The sequence below is a fragment of the Rhea pennata genome, chromosome 1 (genome assembly GCF_028389875.1).
Source record: "Rhea pennata isolate bPtePen1 chromosome 1, bPtePen1.pri, whole genome shotgun sequence".
NCBI classification, from domain to species: Eukaryota; Metazoa; Chordata; class Aves; order Rheiformes; family Rheidae; genus Rhea; species Rhea pennata.
This window is the reverse complement of record NC_084663.1, coordinates 47430317-47447494: the sequence shown is the minus strand read 5'-3', so window position 1 is coordinate 47447494 and position 17178 is coordinate 47430317. Positions and strand designations below refer to the sequence as shown.

Sequence of the window (17178 nt, the reverse complement as noted above, 5' to 3'; positions counted from 1 at the left end):
ATTCTAGCTTGCTTAGTCAGATAGAGAGCACCTTTTCTACTACTTAGTTCCTCCCTCTTTCAAATGAATGTTCCTTTGTATCATCCAGGATGACGACTCATTCATGTGTAAAGCAAAGGTTTGGAGGTAGACCTAATATGCAAGTTAGTGTTTCCGAAACAAGCTATAAGTATCTAACAGTTATTCATAGCCAAGATGAAGCAGTGATTTCCAAAGTGGGGTCAGTAATTTACTGGGGGCTACAGAACACTTTGAAGCTATGTACAAAGAACCGCTGGACACCAGGTACCTGTTCTCGTCTCTGGCTTTCAAATCACGTTTAGAAAAACAAAAACACTCCCTCCCTCCCCCCCAACACTTTTCCCCTTGTCATTACCATACAAGTAATTGTTGTGGTAACATCACAGATTACATGTAAGGAAGAAAAGGTCTCTGCAAGACCTTTGAACATTTAAGATTCCCTCCCACAAAGATAAGTATTATGTCTTACAACTAGATTACAGTCTGAGGCAAGCAACTGAGCTGTTTACAGAAAAGATCATGGTAGTAGGGTTGCTAAGGAATAATTCTGACTCATGGAATGAGACAAAAATACAAAAGATTAAAGAGTTAGATTTAAAGATTAATTCAACCATTATTGAACCCAACTCTCATTTCTCTTCTTCATCATAGTCAATGAAAACATCAACTTTAATAATAGGTAACATTAAAAAAAAAAACACATGCATTGCACAATGATAAAAGCAACACAGATTTTTTAAAAATTTAATTTCATGTAAGAAATTAAAATGATGCGTTAGTGGAAAAGTGTAAATGGGAATATTTTAGTAGTCAAAATAAATATTTAATAAAAACAGATACCCACAACAAAATACAAACACAACAAAACTTGGTATTTGGAAGTATATTACCCACAATTCCTCATGTTAAACTGCTAAATTTCAGTGGTTTAATTATTATCATATTGCCCTCAGCAATGGCTAAACATTATTTAAATTAGTTGTGTGAAAAGTCATGAGACCAAAAATACTATTCCAATGACTAAATAGTAAAGCCAGTTTACTATACATAAGGAATAATTTACTACACCAGGGACTCAATCCACAGTCATCAATACTAATAATACACAAAGTCATCCATCAGTCAGCAAGGACAACTGCATAGCATACTGGTTGTTGTACCAAAAGTGCATTTTTCAGCATCCAATGGACTGGGGAAAAAGTGGTAAAATGGCCCATTTTTTACATAATTTTTAAAAACAACCAGATGATTGACAGTTGAAGAGAAACATGTATTTCTTTTAAAAGGAAAAGTATAGTCTAAAGATCTTAAGAGCACCATAAGATTTCTATCAGATAAAACAGTACAAAACATTAGTATTGTAAGTAAAGAGCAATTAAAAGGTTATTACACCATCCCATATTTAGAATGCAACTGAAAGAATTTTAGTGTGCTGTTGCATCATCCCATGGTCTAACACACACATACTACAAACAGTGGTATTTATTGAATTTTCACTAAGCACTGAAAACAAATAAAGCAAAGAAAATGTTTTTCATGTATAACAGAGGTCTAGAAAGATTTAAACTGCTAATGTGTAAACTGAAATGTAGAAAACACAAACAGGCTTATTATGTGGGGAAAAGCAGCAGTGTCTGATTTAATCCACTAACTTTCAATTCAGCTCTTTCACTGATTCTTTGAAAGTATTGGTAGACAGGGATATTCAGTAATAATAATTTTATGTGAGTGCCACTTTCTCACTATTGGAAGTTTCTGCATTTATATTATTCTCAATCCTTTATTATTCTATTCCCATCTACCTCCCACATTTAAAAGCTGCAAATTTCTCCCATTAAAAAAAAAAAAAGTAGAACTACCTTTTGCTGCTTAAGTGATATGCATTTGACATTATTTCTGTTTTCAAAGCACTGATTCCACTTCCCAGGTGGATCACATATTAAACAATAATTAAAAATAGTACTCTCTCCCTACTCTGTTGTGACATGATAAAGGCTATTCACCATTCAATATACGTTCAATCTCTTCTAGTCTTTTCAAAGCAGCAACTCTCTTTTTCTCAATGTCTTTGATTTCCTTTGTAGATTTTTTAGAAGTCTCTTTGCCCATGTTGGTTTTCTCTGTTCGTTTCTTATTTTTTAACTGCCCTTTAACTGTTGTTTGGGCGGTTTTCTTTTCATTTTTTACTTCTTTCAAGTTTTCAAATGATTTTTTCTCTTCTACAGCTGCAATCCCATCTGCTGGAAGTGATGACTGCTCTGCAGCACTGAGTGATGCAATTTTACTTCTGACTATGTTCAGATGACGCTGAATATATTCCTCATGAGGTGCCAACGATAGAGTTTCAACCAAACATTCTTCTGCTTTCTTTAAGTCTTTCTCTTCAAAGTAAACCACACAAAGATTATGTTTTCCTTGTACATTGTTAGGATCCAGTTTCAGAATTTTTTCAAAACACATTTTTGCTCCACTTATATCTTTCTTTTGGTTCATTAAAATATCTCCTTTTAAAATCAGACCTTTGGTATGATCAGGGTAGTATCTCAGTAGGTCTTCCAGGATGGGTAATGCCATCAATTCTTTTGCTGTCTGAGAATAAAGAAGTGCCAAATTGAACAAAGCACTTCGGAAGTTTGGCTGTAACCTTATCGCTTTCTTCATCCAGGCCTCTGCTTCTGTATCTTTTTTGTCATCCATTGCTAGCATACCCAAATTGAAATAGCCATTTGCATCCTGTGGTTCTTCTTTCACATAATTTAATAGTCTTTGTTTAGCTTCAGGTCTAAGCCGAGCATCACCTAAAGGACACAAAATTTCAGATTTCTCAAGAACTTTTGGACTAGGCCTGTGAAATGCTAAGGTTTATACAAATTAAAATGAAACATTTAGTACAACTGCAAAAGGTTTAAAAATCCTACTTTTTTGCTAACAGCTTTTTATAAAGTTTTTTTTCCCTACAGAATAAAACTACTTACAGTTGACTTGTAGCCAAAGTTAGCATCACTACCCTATTATTTCTTGAATTGTATTTAGTTTTTGTATAAAGTACAAATATAGGTGTCTCCACAAGCTTAAGAGAGATTATTTTCACATTTGATTAACCAACAGGAATGGAGAAAAGACATTAGTTCTGACAAATCTGTTCTCACAGAGGCAAACTTGGCATGGAAGACCTCATTTTGTTAAAAATAGATTGATAGAATTTAAAGCTGGGGATGACACAGTAACTTCAGATTGAGCCTGGCTAAATATTTTTTATAACCAGTTAAAATAAACTCAAAATAATTCCCTTATTTTGCCTCAACAAACAAACCCAATCATTCAAATACCATCCACTACCATAGTGAAAATTAATCATATCTGATCATGCTAAGAGTCTCAGCTTGAAGTCTGTGCTACTAAACACTCAGTGAAGATCTCTTTGTAAGAAGGCAAGTCTTTTTGAAGGATGGGGGAGCAGGGAGCTGACTTTAGCTTTCTTCTTCACCTCCTGGCACCCTCTAGTATGAGTAACTGAATACTAGATAGCTAACACTTCTGCTTGTCTGAAGCCCTTGTGGTTTCTGGTATTACATAACTTACAACATGAGGACAAGAGATGAACAACAAACCATTTGCACCATAGCTCCAATCAAACCTACTGAATCCCTTTCTTAGGGGTAACTTGCCATTCCAATAAGAGGAAACAGAATCCCTTAGTAGTTACTTGGTAAATATTCTTTGCAACAGCCTGTATTCACGAAAGGGTTTCATTTATCCATAGAGCTAGAAGTTATCATATATATATATATATATATATATATATATGAATAAAATTAGACATTAAAATTGGACTTGATTCATACTAATTAGCAATATTACAAAGGAAATTCTTGCTAGATTTAAAGTCCACAGCGGTCATACATTTTAGTCAGTGAGGAACAGATATCTATATAAATGTAAAACATCAGTATAGCACATATTTTACTAAACAACAACTTTTTTCAAAATTGTTCATATGTAATCTGTTCTCAATAATTCTGCATAAGACTATTCTTTATAAGATGTTGTATTACAAAAAAATTGTTTTAAAAGTACTTATCAGTTAGTGTATATTTACACTTTGCACAAATTTCATACTCTCCCAATAAACAGTTTCTTCTTTTGTGTCTCAATGCATTTGAGAATGATACGATGAACTTCTTTTTCAAAAAACAACCTTTTTTTTTTTTTTTTTAAAAAAAAAAGAAAGTATGCATTCTATGAATGCGGATACACAATGCTTGTATTAGGGACAACTAACATACCAGACTCCTGCATCAGCAGTGCTGAGTTGAACAATGCCAGTTTATGTGCTGGGTTCAGTTCCAGTGCTCGGTTGAAATTCTTCAGAGCTTCTGTCGGATCTTTTAGTTCAATGTAAACAATTGCCAAGTTGTACCACAGGTCTGCATTAGTTCTATCTAATTCTAGAGCTCTAAGATAAGCTTCCTTAGCTTGCAGAGGTTTGTTCATTTTTAGAAGCAATTCTCCCCTGTTAAAGAATCAAATTTTACTTTCAATAACTTTTCATAAGGATATCAAAATAATTGAAAGGTTTCTAAAAGTGTGCCTTCCTAAAGACAGTAGATGCAGTGAAATAGTAATTTTTCTCTTTTGTTTTAAACAAAGCAACACATGACTTGGTTTTATGCCATTTCCCAAAGCTTCCACCTCTCAAAATCTATATAGAAGTGTATATGTAAGGGAGGAGGCAGGGGAGTCATCAAGGGTCCTAACAGCTACTCTGTAATTACACACTGCAGCAGCTACAGTCTAGGCTTCTTGGCACCTGCCTAAGTCCCAGGGGGGATCTCAACTAGATAATTAGTGAACTGAAGCCTCAGTGCTCACAGAAATGTTACTGTTATCTGCTCAGGCTGCTATTTACATGCTTTGCACTCATGCAAGTCTTGTGTCTTCTGGACCAACTTGGTCCAACTTTGTGAACCAACTTCAACAAAAAAAGGTAAAGAAAGCTCTATAATCCAGACTAACTAAAAGCTGTTTAGTTAAAAACTAAACTAGCTAATGGGAAATGTGAGTTTGAAATTCATGAAGATTTCAAACAGAAGCATCTTGCTATAAAATCTTCCCATACGCATCATGTGTGAAAATATTAAGCAGAAATTTAAAATATTTAAAAGGAATTCTAAGAATGAATAATTGATTACTGATGCCAGAACTGTATCTCCCAATTTCAACATAATCATTAAACCCATTCCAGTAGCTTAACTGCATAAAGTAAAAACTGTTTATTAGTTCTGCAAATAACTAAATAAATACACATTCAAGAATATACAACTATAAAAGAGATACCTGCTGATATAGGCCTGCTTGAAATCTGGCCTCATACTAATCGCTTGTCGATATAATTGATCTGCTTCTTCAAGGCGAGATTCATTTGCTCGAATTAGGTTTGCAAGATTGATATAAACATTCAGATGGTTGGGAGCTACTCTTGCTGCGTACTTTTTACCTGGAATAATCTGTCAAAAAGAATATATGTACCATATATAGACCACCAAGAAATTGCAACAAAATCTGAGACATAATCAGTAAAGATCTAATCTTCAGTCTGCCAAATTTGTTTTGGGTACCACTGGATATCAGCGTATAGGCTCTTAATAATCACAAATAGCAATTCTTCTTTCCTGAAAAAAATCATACCAAAACAGAAACAGATTTTTTCCTTTTTTGATTCTGCAAAGATACAGACTTTTATACCATACTTGAGATACTAGTTTAAGCTCTGTTGTTGCTTAACTGGGCAAATGGCCATCAATGACCAGCCAGCCCTTGCAAAACTTCCCCAATTCAGATTAAGAATATTTGTTAAAGCCTAAACCCACATTCTATCAATTTAATTCCTTTTTGGACTATCCATCCTAAGGTGTGATAAGATTTTACCACTCACTGTTACAGTTGATGTGAAAATTTCAACTGCTACAATATACTAACAGTTGTATTGCTTATACTTTATCAGTCTAGAATCTTCATGTTGTTTCACAGAACAAACTTTTTAATGCTGTAATTCTCCTCAGTAGTCTGCTGTTTTTTATTGACAGTCTCATTTTACTCTTAACTTGTGTTACTTTCATATATACAGCAATAAAATTACTTTCCTTTTCCTCCTAAACAACTAAAATAAGTAATATTACCTACACAGACATCTAAATTTATGATAAGAGTAACAAAGTATGTTTTAAAAAATATATTCAAGCAAAGATTTTTTCTATCACTGCTGTTATTTCTCTTCTCCCCATTCCAACACCACATTTTAGACTTCATATGTAGGTTTGGAAATTCAATCGTTAGTGTTGTTAGCTAAAAGGGAGAGCAAACCCTGTGTGATTAGAAACTGTATGTACACATTTAACTATTGCTCTTTTATATTCTCAATTTAAGCAAATTAGTATAAAGTTAAAACAGTATAAAATTGAAAGTTTGAAGAAAAAAGTTCAAAATAGCATTTCTTAAAATGTTATGACTATAACCTGCTCTTTCAAAAGAGAAAGAAAAAAAAAGCCCTTTAATAATACAGCAAAATAGAGCGCTATGCAAAAATAAGAAAAACTTGTATCATGAATAAAGGTTTGAAAGATCTATGACAGCAGATAAAATAAAATTAATAATTACCTGTGGCATCAATGATTTGGCAATGATATATGATTCTTCAGCTTTTTTAGTTTTGTTTAAATTTTTGTAAGTTCGTCCTACATTCATATGGGCACCAATATCATCTTAATAAAGAAAAGAATAATAAAAATCTAAATACTTCCATATATTGAGTACCATACAAATAAATGACTATGCCTTACGAGTGGCATTAAGTAGAGCTACTATATAAAGACCATTAAAAAAACAATTCTGAAATATTTTTCATCTTAATTATGAAGTTAGCATTAAATTAAGCATAAGCCTAGGACAGATCATAAAGTTTCTTATGAAATGCTCTAAAATTTGAGGTCATGCTTTATATGCATCTATTTTTAATTTCTTGTTATAGTAGAAGCATCTGACTGACAAATTTGTGTGTCAGAACTTTCAGTTTATGTTACTTTGTGACAGAACTGTCAAAGTGAAAGACAACAGTGCTGATGTCAAATTTAAAAAACATGATGTATCTTGAGTAATAAGAAATTCTCCAAAGTTAGAAAATATCTAACATTAAAATATAAAAAAAGCAAGCAGACCTTGCTTTCTTCTGTGTGAACGTAATATGTAACAAATGCAGTATACATGTTAAATTGAAATTTATTAGGTTTCTAAAATGAAACAGTAACAATTATCAAGTACTACCTAGAACTTCCTTTGCAACAGTACCTACAATTCAGTACATACCCTTTAATACTGCCTAGACTTATTAATTTTTAAAGAAGTTTTTAGTTTGAAATAAGAAAATTAAATATTATTAATTACATTAAATACTGAATTAAGAGTTTGGATAGCATTCCTTCTGAATTAATTTAAATAATGGTTTTAAATTGGAAGTCTTTGTATTTCTGCATAGATACAAGCTTTTCCCAAGTATCTTTTGGAGTTTATTTCTTTTTAAAGAATTATCTTCTCACACTTAAAAACTATGGATCAATTTATTAAGACTATTATAAGGTTTGAAGTTTGGTTAGGGAAAAATAGTTGATTCAGAAGATTTTAAGCAAGCTTAGAGTACTAAAATATTAGAGGTGGAGAGGAGAGAACAATAAGCTATTGAACGAATTCAACGGTAACCAGTCAAAGGTTATACCTGGTTGCACTTGGGTGGCCTGTATGAAGAATTGCAAAGCTCTTTCAAAATTCTTTTCATTTTCTAATGCATGTCCCACATTATTCCACAGTTTTGCATTGTTCTTATTTACCTAAAAACAAGAAAAGGATACAAATACATAGATTATTAAACTGCAATTACATAACATTTGGTTTTCTTGTAACTACATCAGACATGTAAAACTGCACAGCAAATGACACAGATTTCATCAAGCTACTCTAAAACCTGTAAAGAATATGCGAAGAATAAACATAGCATACAATTAGAACAATTAAAAGGATATTTAGGAAGAAGTTCATTTTAAGCTATTACTCAGATATTGCCCCTAAAAATCCTAAGAGTTCCAAAATTCATTGGAATTGTTAAGAGACAATGAATAGCTGGTAATACAAACTATCCTATCATGTTATATGCACTTTAAACATTTTCATGCCTCACACCTTTTTTTAGATTTTTGTACTCAAGAGAACATACTATGCTTTTGTCCAGATAAAATAATATATTCAACTGTAACAAAATCAAGACAAAAGATACTACCTCTACAAGAAATATTCTATTTCTAAAAGTCTATTTCTTGCACATGAATTCCCATGCAACAACACACAGTGCTTTTAAAGCATTCTCCAAAGTGACTAATGAAGTATTAATACAATCAATGTAGAAATAAACCTGGCAAAACAAATATAATTTCTCTTCAATTTTATCATACTCTACCATACTCAGCATTTTGAAAGGAATAATAAAAAAGTTTCCAATAATTCTTTGAAACGAAATACAGTACCTTTAAAGCTGACATAAACAATGTGTATTCTGACTCCCAATCCCAGTTTCTGTGTAGTGTTTTTAAGGCATGAGTGAATAATACCACAGCCAAACAGACCCAAGAAATTTTTCTTAGCACACTATTAAATTAAAAGAGAGATATGTTAGAAGCACAAAACTGCAATTCATAATAAATTAAATATTTTATATGCTAGAAGGCACATAAATTGAGGAACTTTTTTATGGTTTATCTAATTTTTTTGCATCACTATGCAATCCATTTAATAAAAATGAAGGCATTACACATTATTAAAACCAAAAGTATAGAAAAAGTATATTTTTAATATTCAGAGCTTATCTGTAACGTAATAAAATGAATGTGATCATGATGTCAAACACATAGAACAAACAGCAGAAAGGTCTGCTGTTGAGACTACCCAAACTTTCATAATCATATAAAATCCTAATGTAACTGTAATACCTAACTTAAAGCCGTTTTCAGCATCTCTTTAGCAATCTGCATTTTGTTTTAAAATCTGCAAGTCGGGGGCAGAAATCACTCTCTGTGACCAGCTTCTCAGCAACAGTATTTTTCTAGAGTTTATGTAGTTTATTTTTCTGAAAGTTAAGCATCACTTAATTTAACCACAATAGATATAAAATACATGCTTTGACAAGTTGATCATTAGATCTCTGAATTCTGATGTAATTGTGGAAAAAACCTGCACTGAATACCCAGTAGCTTTCCTAAAATTATGAACATTCTTTTGTATTTAAAAAGCTTTAAAAGTTTCCCTCAAGTAGATATGGCTGTTCAGCACTGCCAGCTATTGACTCTGAGTTATGTCATAGGTCTTCACACACTGCTCTGTGCTTCACAGGGGTTGGGAAAAAAATCTGTTTTCTATCAAATTTTAAAATGTACAAAATTGTGCAGACTTAGATGGTTATGTTTATTTTAAAGAAAGTACAACAGAACTAAGAGAAAAACTGGCACATGACACAGGCTCTAATTGTATATCCCCACTAGCCTTATAGAAAGCAACTTCACTGCACATAGTCCTAAAGTAAAGAGCCTTCTCCCCCTCATAAGACTTTTTAGAGCACTGATTCCCAACCTTTCTGTAATAAGCCACCCTGCTGCCTGACTTCCCTTCTCTGACATCCTCTCCTCTTGGATCTTAGTATTCTTTCACACCACTTTGATTCTTATTCACGATGATGCCTTCTTCTCACTCCCACAAAGTATAGCTGATTTCTTACTCTGAGCTGTCAGCTTTGGCAGCACCAGTTCGGCACAACTTATCATGCAAAACCTCACCTCTTCTGATGTCAGTTATAACTGATTGGAATTTACTGCCTTAGGGTTTGTCTGAACTAGCACAAGGATGCCACTGGCATAACAACGGTAAAGCATCCAGGTCACAGGGAAGTATTTACAGTTTATGAAGATAGTGTAAAATCTAAGAGCCATTTATAAGATAACAGATGCCTCCAAAACCCCAAAGCTGCAAAAGGTACTTTTTGAGCATAATTTCCTAATGAAAGATTCTCACCTAAAGTATTCTTTATTTTAAAAAGTACTGAATTGCTCTGATGTTTATTCTTAGCACTGCATCTCTTAAGATTTTAGCAGTAATGAAGGTTTTTGAATATGCTGCAAACCAATGCACATGCATTATATACACTCCAGTCAGTAACTACTTTTGAAAATGATCAAATCTGAGCAAGAATTTTTTCCGTAATCCTTTTAAAAAACCTAGATTTTAAACAGCAAAAGTGTGTTTCTTTATATTACAGAGACTGGATATACTACTAGGAATACAGATCAGTGAGTAAGTCCAGGAAACTTCAAAGAAAACAATGTACTCTGCATAACCTAGTATTTCAGGTTAAAGTCATAAACTATCATGCTGAAGTTCAACAAATATGATGCAACTGAATCAAATCTATTAGCCTTTCCTCTTACAATCTTCATGCAACTGCTAATAAAAAAAAAGTGGCACAAGGCCACAACCTATATAGACTAATTTTAATCACAAATATTTGCCTGTGCAAAAGTGTTTTTTTTCTATTAAGCTGTCTAATAAATGTCTGTCTCCTAAAGCAGCACTGGAACTCTTTCAGCAACAAGGATAAGTGTATCATGTTTTTACATCAATGATGCTCACCAAGCTTTAAAAATTTTGTTACAAATGAAAATACCCAATGGTCTAAGAAAATCCTTGTTATCATTTGTCCACACCACATGACTACCAAACAGTTCATCTAGATTGTTCAGTAAGACCTCAGAACAAGAACTGTAACATGCTAAATGAACATTGGTAAAATGTGTACTTGTTTATTTGCTACGAAATTAAGATGGATGAGTTAAACTAGTTACAGATACTACTAAGGTACCTTTTATTGGACAATTTCTTCCATCCATGTGCTACTAAAATGCAGAATCCCATGCTAGGAACATACAACACTCGTTCTGCTACTACAAACCCAACAGGAAAAAAAAGATTTGATGCAGGAATGAATGGCAGCACAATTAAGCAGAGTGCCTAGAAAAGAAAAGTAAGTGAATTAGTAACCAAGATTAGGTAGTTACAAACTGTATCTAACAGCCAAATTAAGACACACTTATGAAAAACAGAAAAATAGACATAAATTATAGATCTTAATTAGAAAAATAAACCCAAACCGAAGACCTCTGTTTTATATTGAGACCACTAAACATGGCAAGCTTTAAACTACAACTGGTATTCTTTTTACTTAACAGTTTATTCGGTTCTTTACATTACAGAAAAAAAACAATTGTAAAAAAAAACCCAGTAAGATAAAGAAAAAAACCCACCCAAGAACTCTGAACAGAAAACAAAATACTCTTTTTTAAAATTAAGATTCCACATATAAAAACAACAACAGTCCTAGAACCCTGGTCATTGTCTTTTTATAAAAGAAGCCACAGTTCTCAATAAAATGAACTTTAAATATTGATTTTTCTATTTTCTATTAATGTATAATACTTGATATAATAGTGAGAACTATTATGTTAACACATAATATTTGAAAGTCAAAAGCAGTAATATTTACCAACTGTCATACCTTTTGCTTAGTATTATTTACTAAGAATTTGAAATAAGGCATGATCCTCTTTATAATTTGTTAATTTTAAAATCAAGAGAAATTGTATTGTATATTTGCAAAATTCAAAAAGTTAGTTTTATTGTATTAAAAAAAAAAAAAAAACACTCTGCAAGGTCAATGCAGGCTGAAAGAATGGACACATTTAACCTAAAGCTTTTGGAAAGACTAAACCTAACCAGATTACCCCACAACCTACGATTTCAAAATTGTTCCAAGCCAAAAAGAGGAAGACGACTGGAAACAGCAAAACTGCAAAATATCACATATACATACATTTTAACCTTAAACTTGAAGGACAGATACAACTAACTACAATATCTACATGAGAGTAAGTGAACAAAATATACATATACTTTTGTTCATGATCCTTTATGTATGGTCCATTCCTACAGAGCCCTAGCAACTCTATCAATAGAATCCCTTACTAGAAAAGTAAACTAATTTTTTAAAGTTAAGAGAACAGGTATAGTATTTTCAAGCCTTAGACCATTTGGGTCAGGAATGGAAAACCAACTGTAGTTTTCTTACAAAAATAATTTTAATGCTATAAAAAAATCCCCAATATAATTATACACTAACAGCAACTTTATATGCAAAGCAGAACTGAACTTTAGAATAATTAAAAGTTAACTGCTTTTCATATCATATAGATTACTGTTCATTTACAATAAAGTGCCTTTCTGGTTTCTGTTAAGATTGTGAGCAACTGCATAAAAAACAGAATCAACTACTGAATGAACATCTCTTATTAGATATTGCACGGCTGGCACCTTAAGATACCTAAAATCAAAACAAACCTAACTGCCTTAATTGCAACTCTTAGGCTGACATCTTGACAAAACGTGTGTGTATGGGAGAAAAAAGTCAAAGATGGAGAAATCTGTCTGCTGCAAAGAAAGTAGACATCACTATTTGCTTTAAGGCTTCAGTGTCTTAACATTAAATAACAGCTTTAATTTCATGTACCAAAAAAGAACTGAAATGATTATTCCTAAATATTTGGCCTCCAACTAAGAAGAACAAAAGACATGGAACATTTCTTTGAAGAAAGAGTTGACAGGAATTTTCTAAAAATTTTCAATACAAGCAGTTGCTATTCTTTAAACTATACATAAGCATAATTTTAGCTACTAATCTATGTTCTCAAAAACTAAAACCACAACACAGAAGTCTGAGCAGATGTTTCAAACCACTTTGAAATGGCAAGGATCCTTCATCTATCAAAGTCATTCTTCTGTAACATTTTTTCATTTAATTATAGGAAATGCCTTTACTCTTTCATAGAGGGCAACTATGGGAATTGAGGGTTAGTATCATTCTATATTTCACTGTTCCGAGCAGCCAAACACCTATGACTTTGTACAAAAAGCGCATTGTAAGTGTGCCTTGATTCAGCGTGCACTGTTTTACATATGCTTTCATTGAACTGTGAATTATCTGTTTTTAACTTTAAAAGTGTATAAAAGGCATGTACATAAGTTTAAATGGATCAACTGATCTTGTGAAGTCTGCTAGGTTACTGATTTCAAGTTCTCTTATGATTTTACCAAATTAGTGGTTTTACATTATTGCTCAAAATTTTATATTCAATTTTTAAGTAAGGACATGGTTCCACAACCCCAGGAAGTCACACTAATTATAGAGAAAGCCACTGTTTTCTATTAGGTTGGGGTAGAAAGGATCTTGTAGCATGATATTGCATAAGCTCCACCAGCGCTGGATGCTTTTCGTCTAGGCATCTACTTAAATGGCTGACATGTTTCAAAGGTCTTGGAATTCTTTTCCCTCCAGAAGTTCCATAATTTTGTAGCATTTGTTGTGAGAAGAACTGCACAACATTTTCCAAACTTCTTCCAATTATTTTGCTTCTTCTTAGCACACTGTCCTTCAGCTCTTACTTCCTGTGCAGTAGCCTCAAAGCTACCCCAGATAAACATGTTCTCTTCTGCTCATTTAGTCTCTCTTTATCAATGTCTTTCAGTAGATGCAGAAGTTCCTTTGAAAAATATCCTAGCCAAGGCATCTGATAAGAAAAACAAAACAGAAATCATTAAAGTATGCAGGCAGAAAAAAAAGCATATGAGAACATTCTAAAATACAATAGTAAAGTATGAAGAGTATCTGAACAGCTACAGGACCATTCAAAAGCCCTGGCATTATACACAATATTTCAAAGCTTGAGCTGTCAGCACAGAGATTGTAGAAATAAGTACTGCTAAATTTAGAAGTGGCAGATATATCACTCGAAAGTGTCAAATGCTCCCTCCAGGAAAACTAAAGATACCTGTCTGTCCTGACACTTATACAGTAATAACTTACCAAAGTTTGTGGACAAGTAATAATAGAGTTGTCCCATGGACAGGGGCTAAAGGGTAGGGGCAGGAAGGTGGTGTTAGGCAGGGCAGTAAAACAATACTTGTTTGGGACATTTAGCAAACATTAAGAGATGATAAAAAATTAAAATTAAAAAGCAATAAAGAAATGCCTACACCAAAAAAATTCCATGAACAGAAGAGGGCTGTGATTGCTGCTTAATTCTGAAACCAAGTGCAAAGCCACTAAAGTAATTCCAGATCTACACTACTCTTCATATTCAACATTTTCAATATTTATATTGCAATCTATTTTTAAAGGTCACAGAGACAGTTATCTGATTGTTCAAAATCTGATTGTTCATCTGATTGTTTGTAAAAAAAAAATAAAAAAAGAAATAAGAGAATTTAATAGCTCGTACATTGTTTCCAGGGCATGTCCTTTTCTACTGTCAAAATAATTGATTAATTGAAGCAATATGACATCAATGTGTCTAATTGAAATATTTTTTGTTCACTTGTTTAGTTATTGTCAGTTGGTAAAATAAATTACTTCAAAAGAACAATTCATCTGTTTTACACTTTCCTAGTCCTATTTCTTATTCTGAAAAAGAAATTTCCCCATGACAAAAAAAATAAAGTAAAACAAAATTAAACAAATACATCCACTTACCTAAGTCATTTTCCCCCAGAGGTAACTGGCATCAAAGGGTTGCTGACTGAAAATAGGTCTTTCATCTTTTGCATCTCTCATTAGCAAGTTTACCACACGAGACTGCTTCTGGAAATGTGTAGAGGGTCACTGTCGCTTGTAGATGTGGAAGAGGAATCCCATCTTCAGTCTTATCCTTGTACCACACGTGGCACAGTACCCAATTCTATATTCTATATCAGCAAGCATTGAAAGACATATTCAAACACACTTGCAGCGTCCTTTCTCTTTTGCATTCTGAATCTCTCTCCTTTGCATTTCCTTTACAAAGTCCAAATAAACATCTTTATTTCTGTAGTGGATCTGCTGATCTCTTAAATGAAAGTAATTTGAGACTCTCTCCTTAAATTAGGCTTCAGTATGAGACCTGCCTGATTCCTCTTAAACAGCTTTTTTTTTGACAACACATTTGTGCAGTAAGATAGCAGCAGAATGTTCATTCGTAACACTGGGCTAACAGATGAGGCTTCCAAAACATGATAGAGATTTGCAAGACTCCTAGTCACTTCTTTTCAAGACCTTTAGAGTTTAAGATATCAAACAGTACCTACAGTCATGGTACCAAATGTACTATGCTAAAGCCACCTTTATACTGATACAAACAATGTGGCATCCATGCAGATGGCACACAGAATTTATACCTACCAGGGTTATAGCTTACTTTGACTAGCATAAATTCAGGCTTTTATTGGCAGAACTGAGTATCAAGACAACAAATTTTTAAAAAAGTAATTCAATATAATTAACTACAAAATTGCCATAAACTGCATAAGTTGGTCTTACTGAACAACTTATGGTCTTACTGAACAACAAAGTTGGTTCACTTTAAAGATGGTTCTATGATTTCTTTTAGAAAGTCAGACTGAGAAGCCATATAGAAGAGTTTCCTGCTATGGGATGGCAGAACTATCTATACCACGACACTAACAGCTTACTGGAACGCAGAAATATGTTTTTATCTATAGTGTTTTTGCATGTTATAGTACATGTATTAAAACCATTAATATGATATTGCATTCTCATTTCCTAAGAAATTAGCTTCTAGGCATTCAGATACTATGCTTGGAGGAAAAAAAAAAAAAGGTCATACAGGTTATATACATAGTATATGTATATAATTAAGCTATGGAAAATTGCTTTCATTAAACAATTATATTGAGTTAAGCTATATTGTAGCTGCCAGACTGGACAGAATGACCTTGGAAGTCTATAAAAACCACTTGGAATAATATAAATATGTATTTTATAAAACTAAAAAGAACACTGACTTGCTACTATGGGTGCTGAGAATGTCATTAACCCTTCTCTTACAAATTTCACTGGGGGGACCAAAGAGAAAAGCAGGGAAATAAGGGTTCTCAAAGTTCTCCAAAAACAATGAAAACCCTCTCCCTCCTCCCCCCTATTTCTACTACTTTTAGTACACTGGAGGAAAATAATTTTACTATATTTAAGTAAGAAGTAATTAAGCTAAAGTTTCACAATTTTGAGAAATGTTAATGTTGGCAGCACTTAAAGACACCAGTTAATTATCCATTTAAATATGTTTTGTCCAAAGTTATATTTTTTAAATTGTGATTTTCTGGGAAAGTCATTTTGCACATTTAGTATATCAAACAGCTATATAGGTCTCTTTTGCTCCTACAAAGTGAAAATAAGCTGTAGCATTGCAGATGAAGCCTCTTATCCTGAATTTGGAAATCAGTTTTCTAGTGAAGCAATTAGATTTGCTTCTCCAACATCGCGAGAATAATCATATTAATCAAAGCTATAACTATATACTAGGTCTCTTTGAAGTGAACCAAATTTGTCAGCTTATTAGCAAAAAAAGTACTTAAGGTTAAATTGTGCATAAATATTCCCACCCACATGCAACTTTTGGCTGAGGTTACATATTAAAAAAACAAAACAAAACACGTTATTACTGAGGCAGACCAAGATTCAGGCATGCTGGTAAATGTTTGTGGTAGACATAATTACATCACTGACTTAATAAGAAGAAACATTATCTGGGTTCATCAATCATCTTGTGAAATTTTGAAAAGTCAGCAACTAAAAAGGCAAGTGTTCTTAGACAAAAAAGTACTAGTTGTTTCATTTGCTTCTTTCCACTTCATCCAAAATATTCTTTCTTGTCAATCCATTTCAGTTTTAAAGCTTTATATTACCAAAAAACATTTATAGGCTGAGGAAATAATTTTTTCCTTAAAATATGGAAAAGGACACAGAAGAATGTCTTAAGAGAACATCCACAAAAGAGGAAAACATATGCCCTTAAATGCCAAACGATAGCTTTTTAAAAAAATATAGAAAAATAATTGAGTCACTTGGTAAATATGTGGAATAATTGTTGACATTTAAATAATGTAGACATGTTACAGGATCAAAATGCATTCTGATCTTCAAAATGTACGCAGACTCCAGTGAAACTCCAAGTTTGTTGTTTG

General features: G+C 32.8%; 1 protein-coding gene across 8 annotated transcripts in view; it reads right to left on the bottom strand.

The window, feature by feature from the left end:
* Positions 1-809: 809 nt before the first annotated feature.
* TMTC3 (transmembrane O-mannosyltransferase targeting cadherins 3) overlaps positions 810-17178 on the bottom strand; it is a 36158-nt gene continuing 19789 nt past the window's right edge. For all 8 annotated transcript variants that reach the window (XM_062585001.1, XM_062585010.1, XM_062585019.1 and 5 more), the window contains 7 exons: positions 10973-11121; positions 8592-8712; positions 7790-7901; positions 6679-6782; positions 5359-5528; positions 4308-4534; positions 810-2819 (listed from right to left, as the gene is read on the bottom strand). In XM_062585001.1, the coding sequence (XP_062440985.1) occupies positions 2017-2819; positions 4308-4534; positions 5359-5528; positions 6679-6782; positions 7790-7901; positions 8592-8712; positions 10973-11121 (1686 nt within the window). In that variant the 3' untranslated portion in view covers positions 810-2016. The remainder of the gene's footprint in view (positions 2820-4307; positions 4535-5358; positions 5529-6678; positions 6783-7789; positions 7902-8591; positions 8713-10972; positions 11122-17178) is intronic.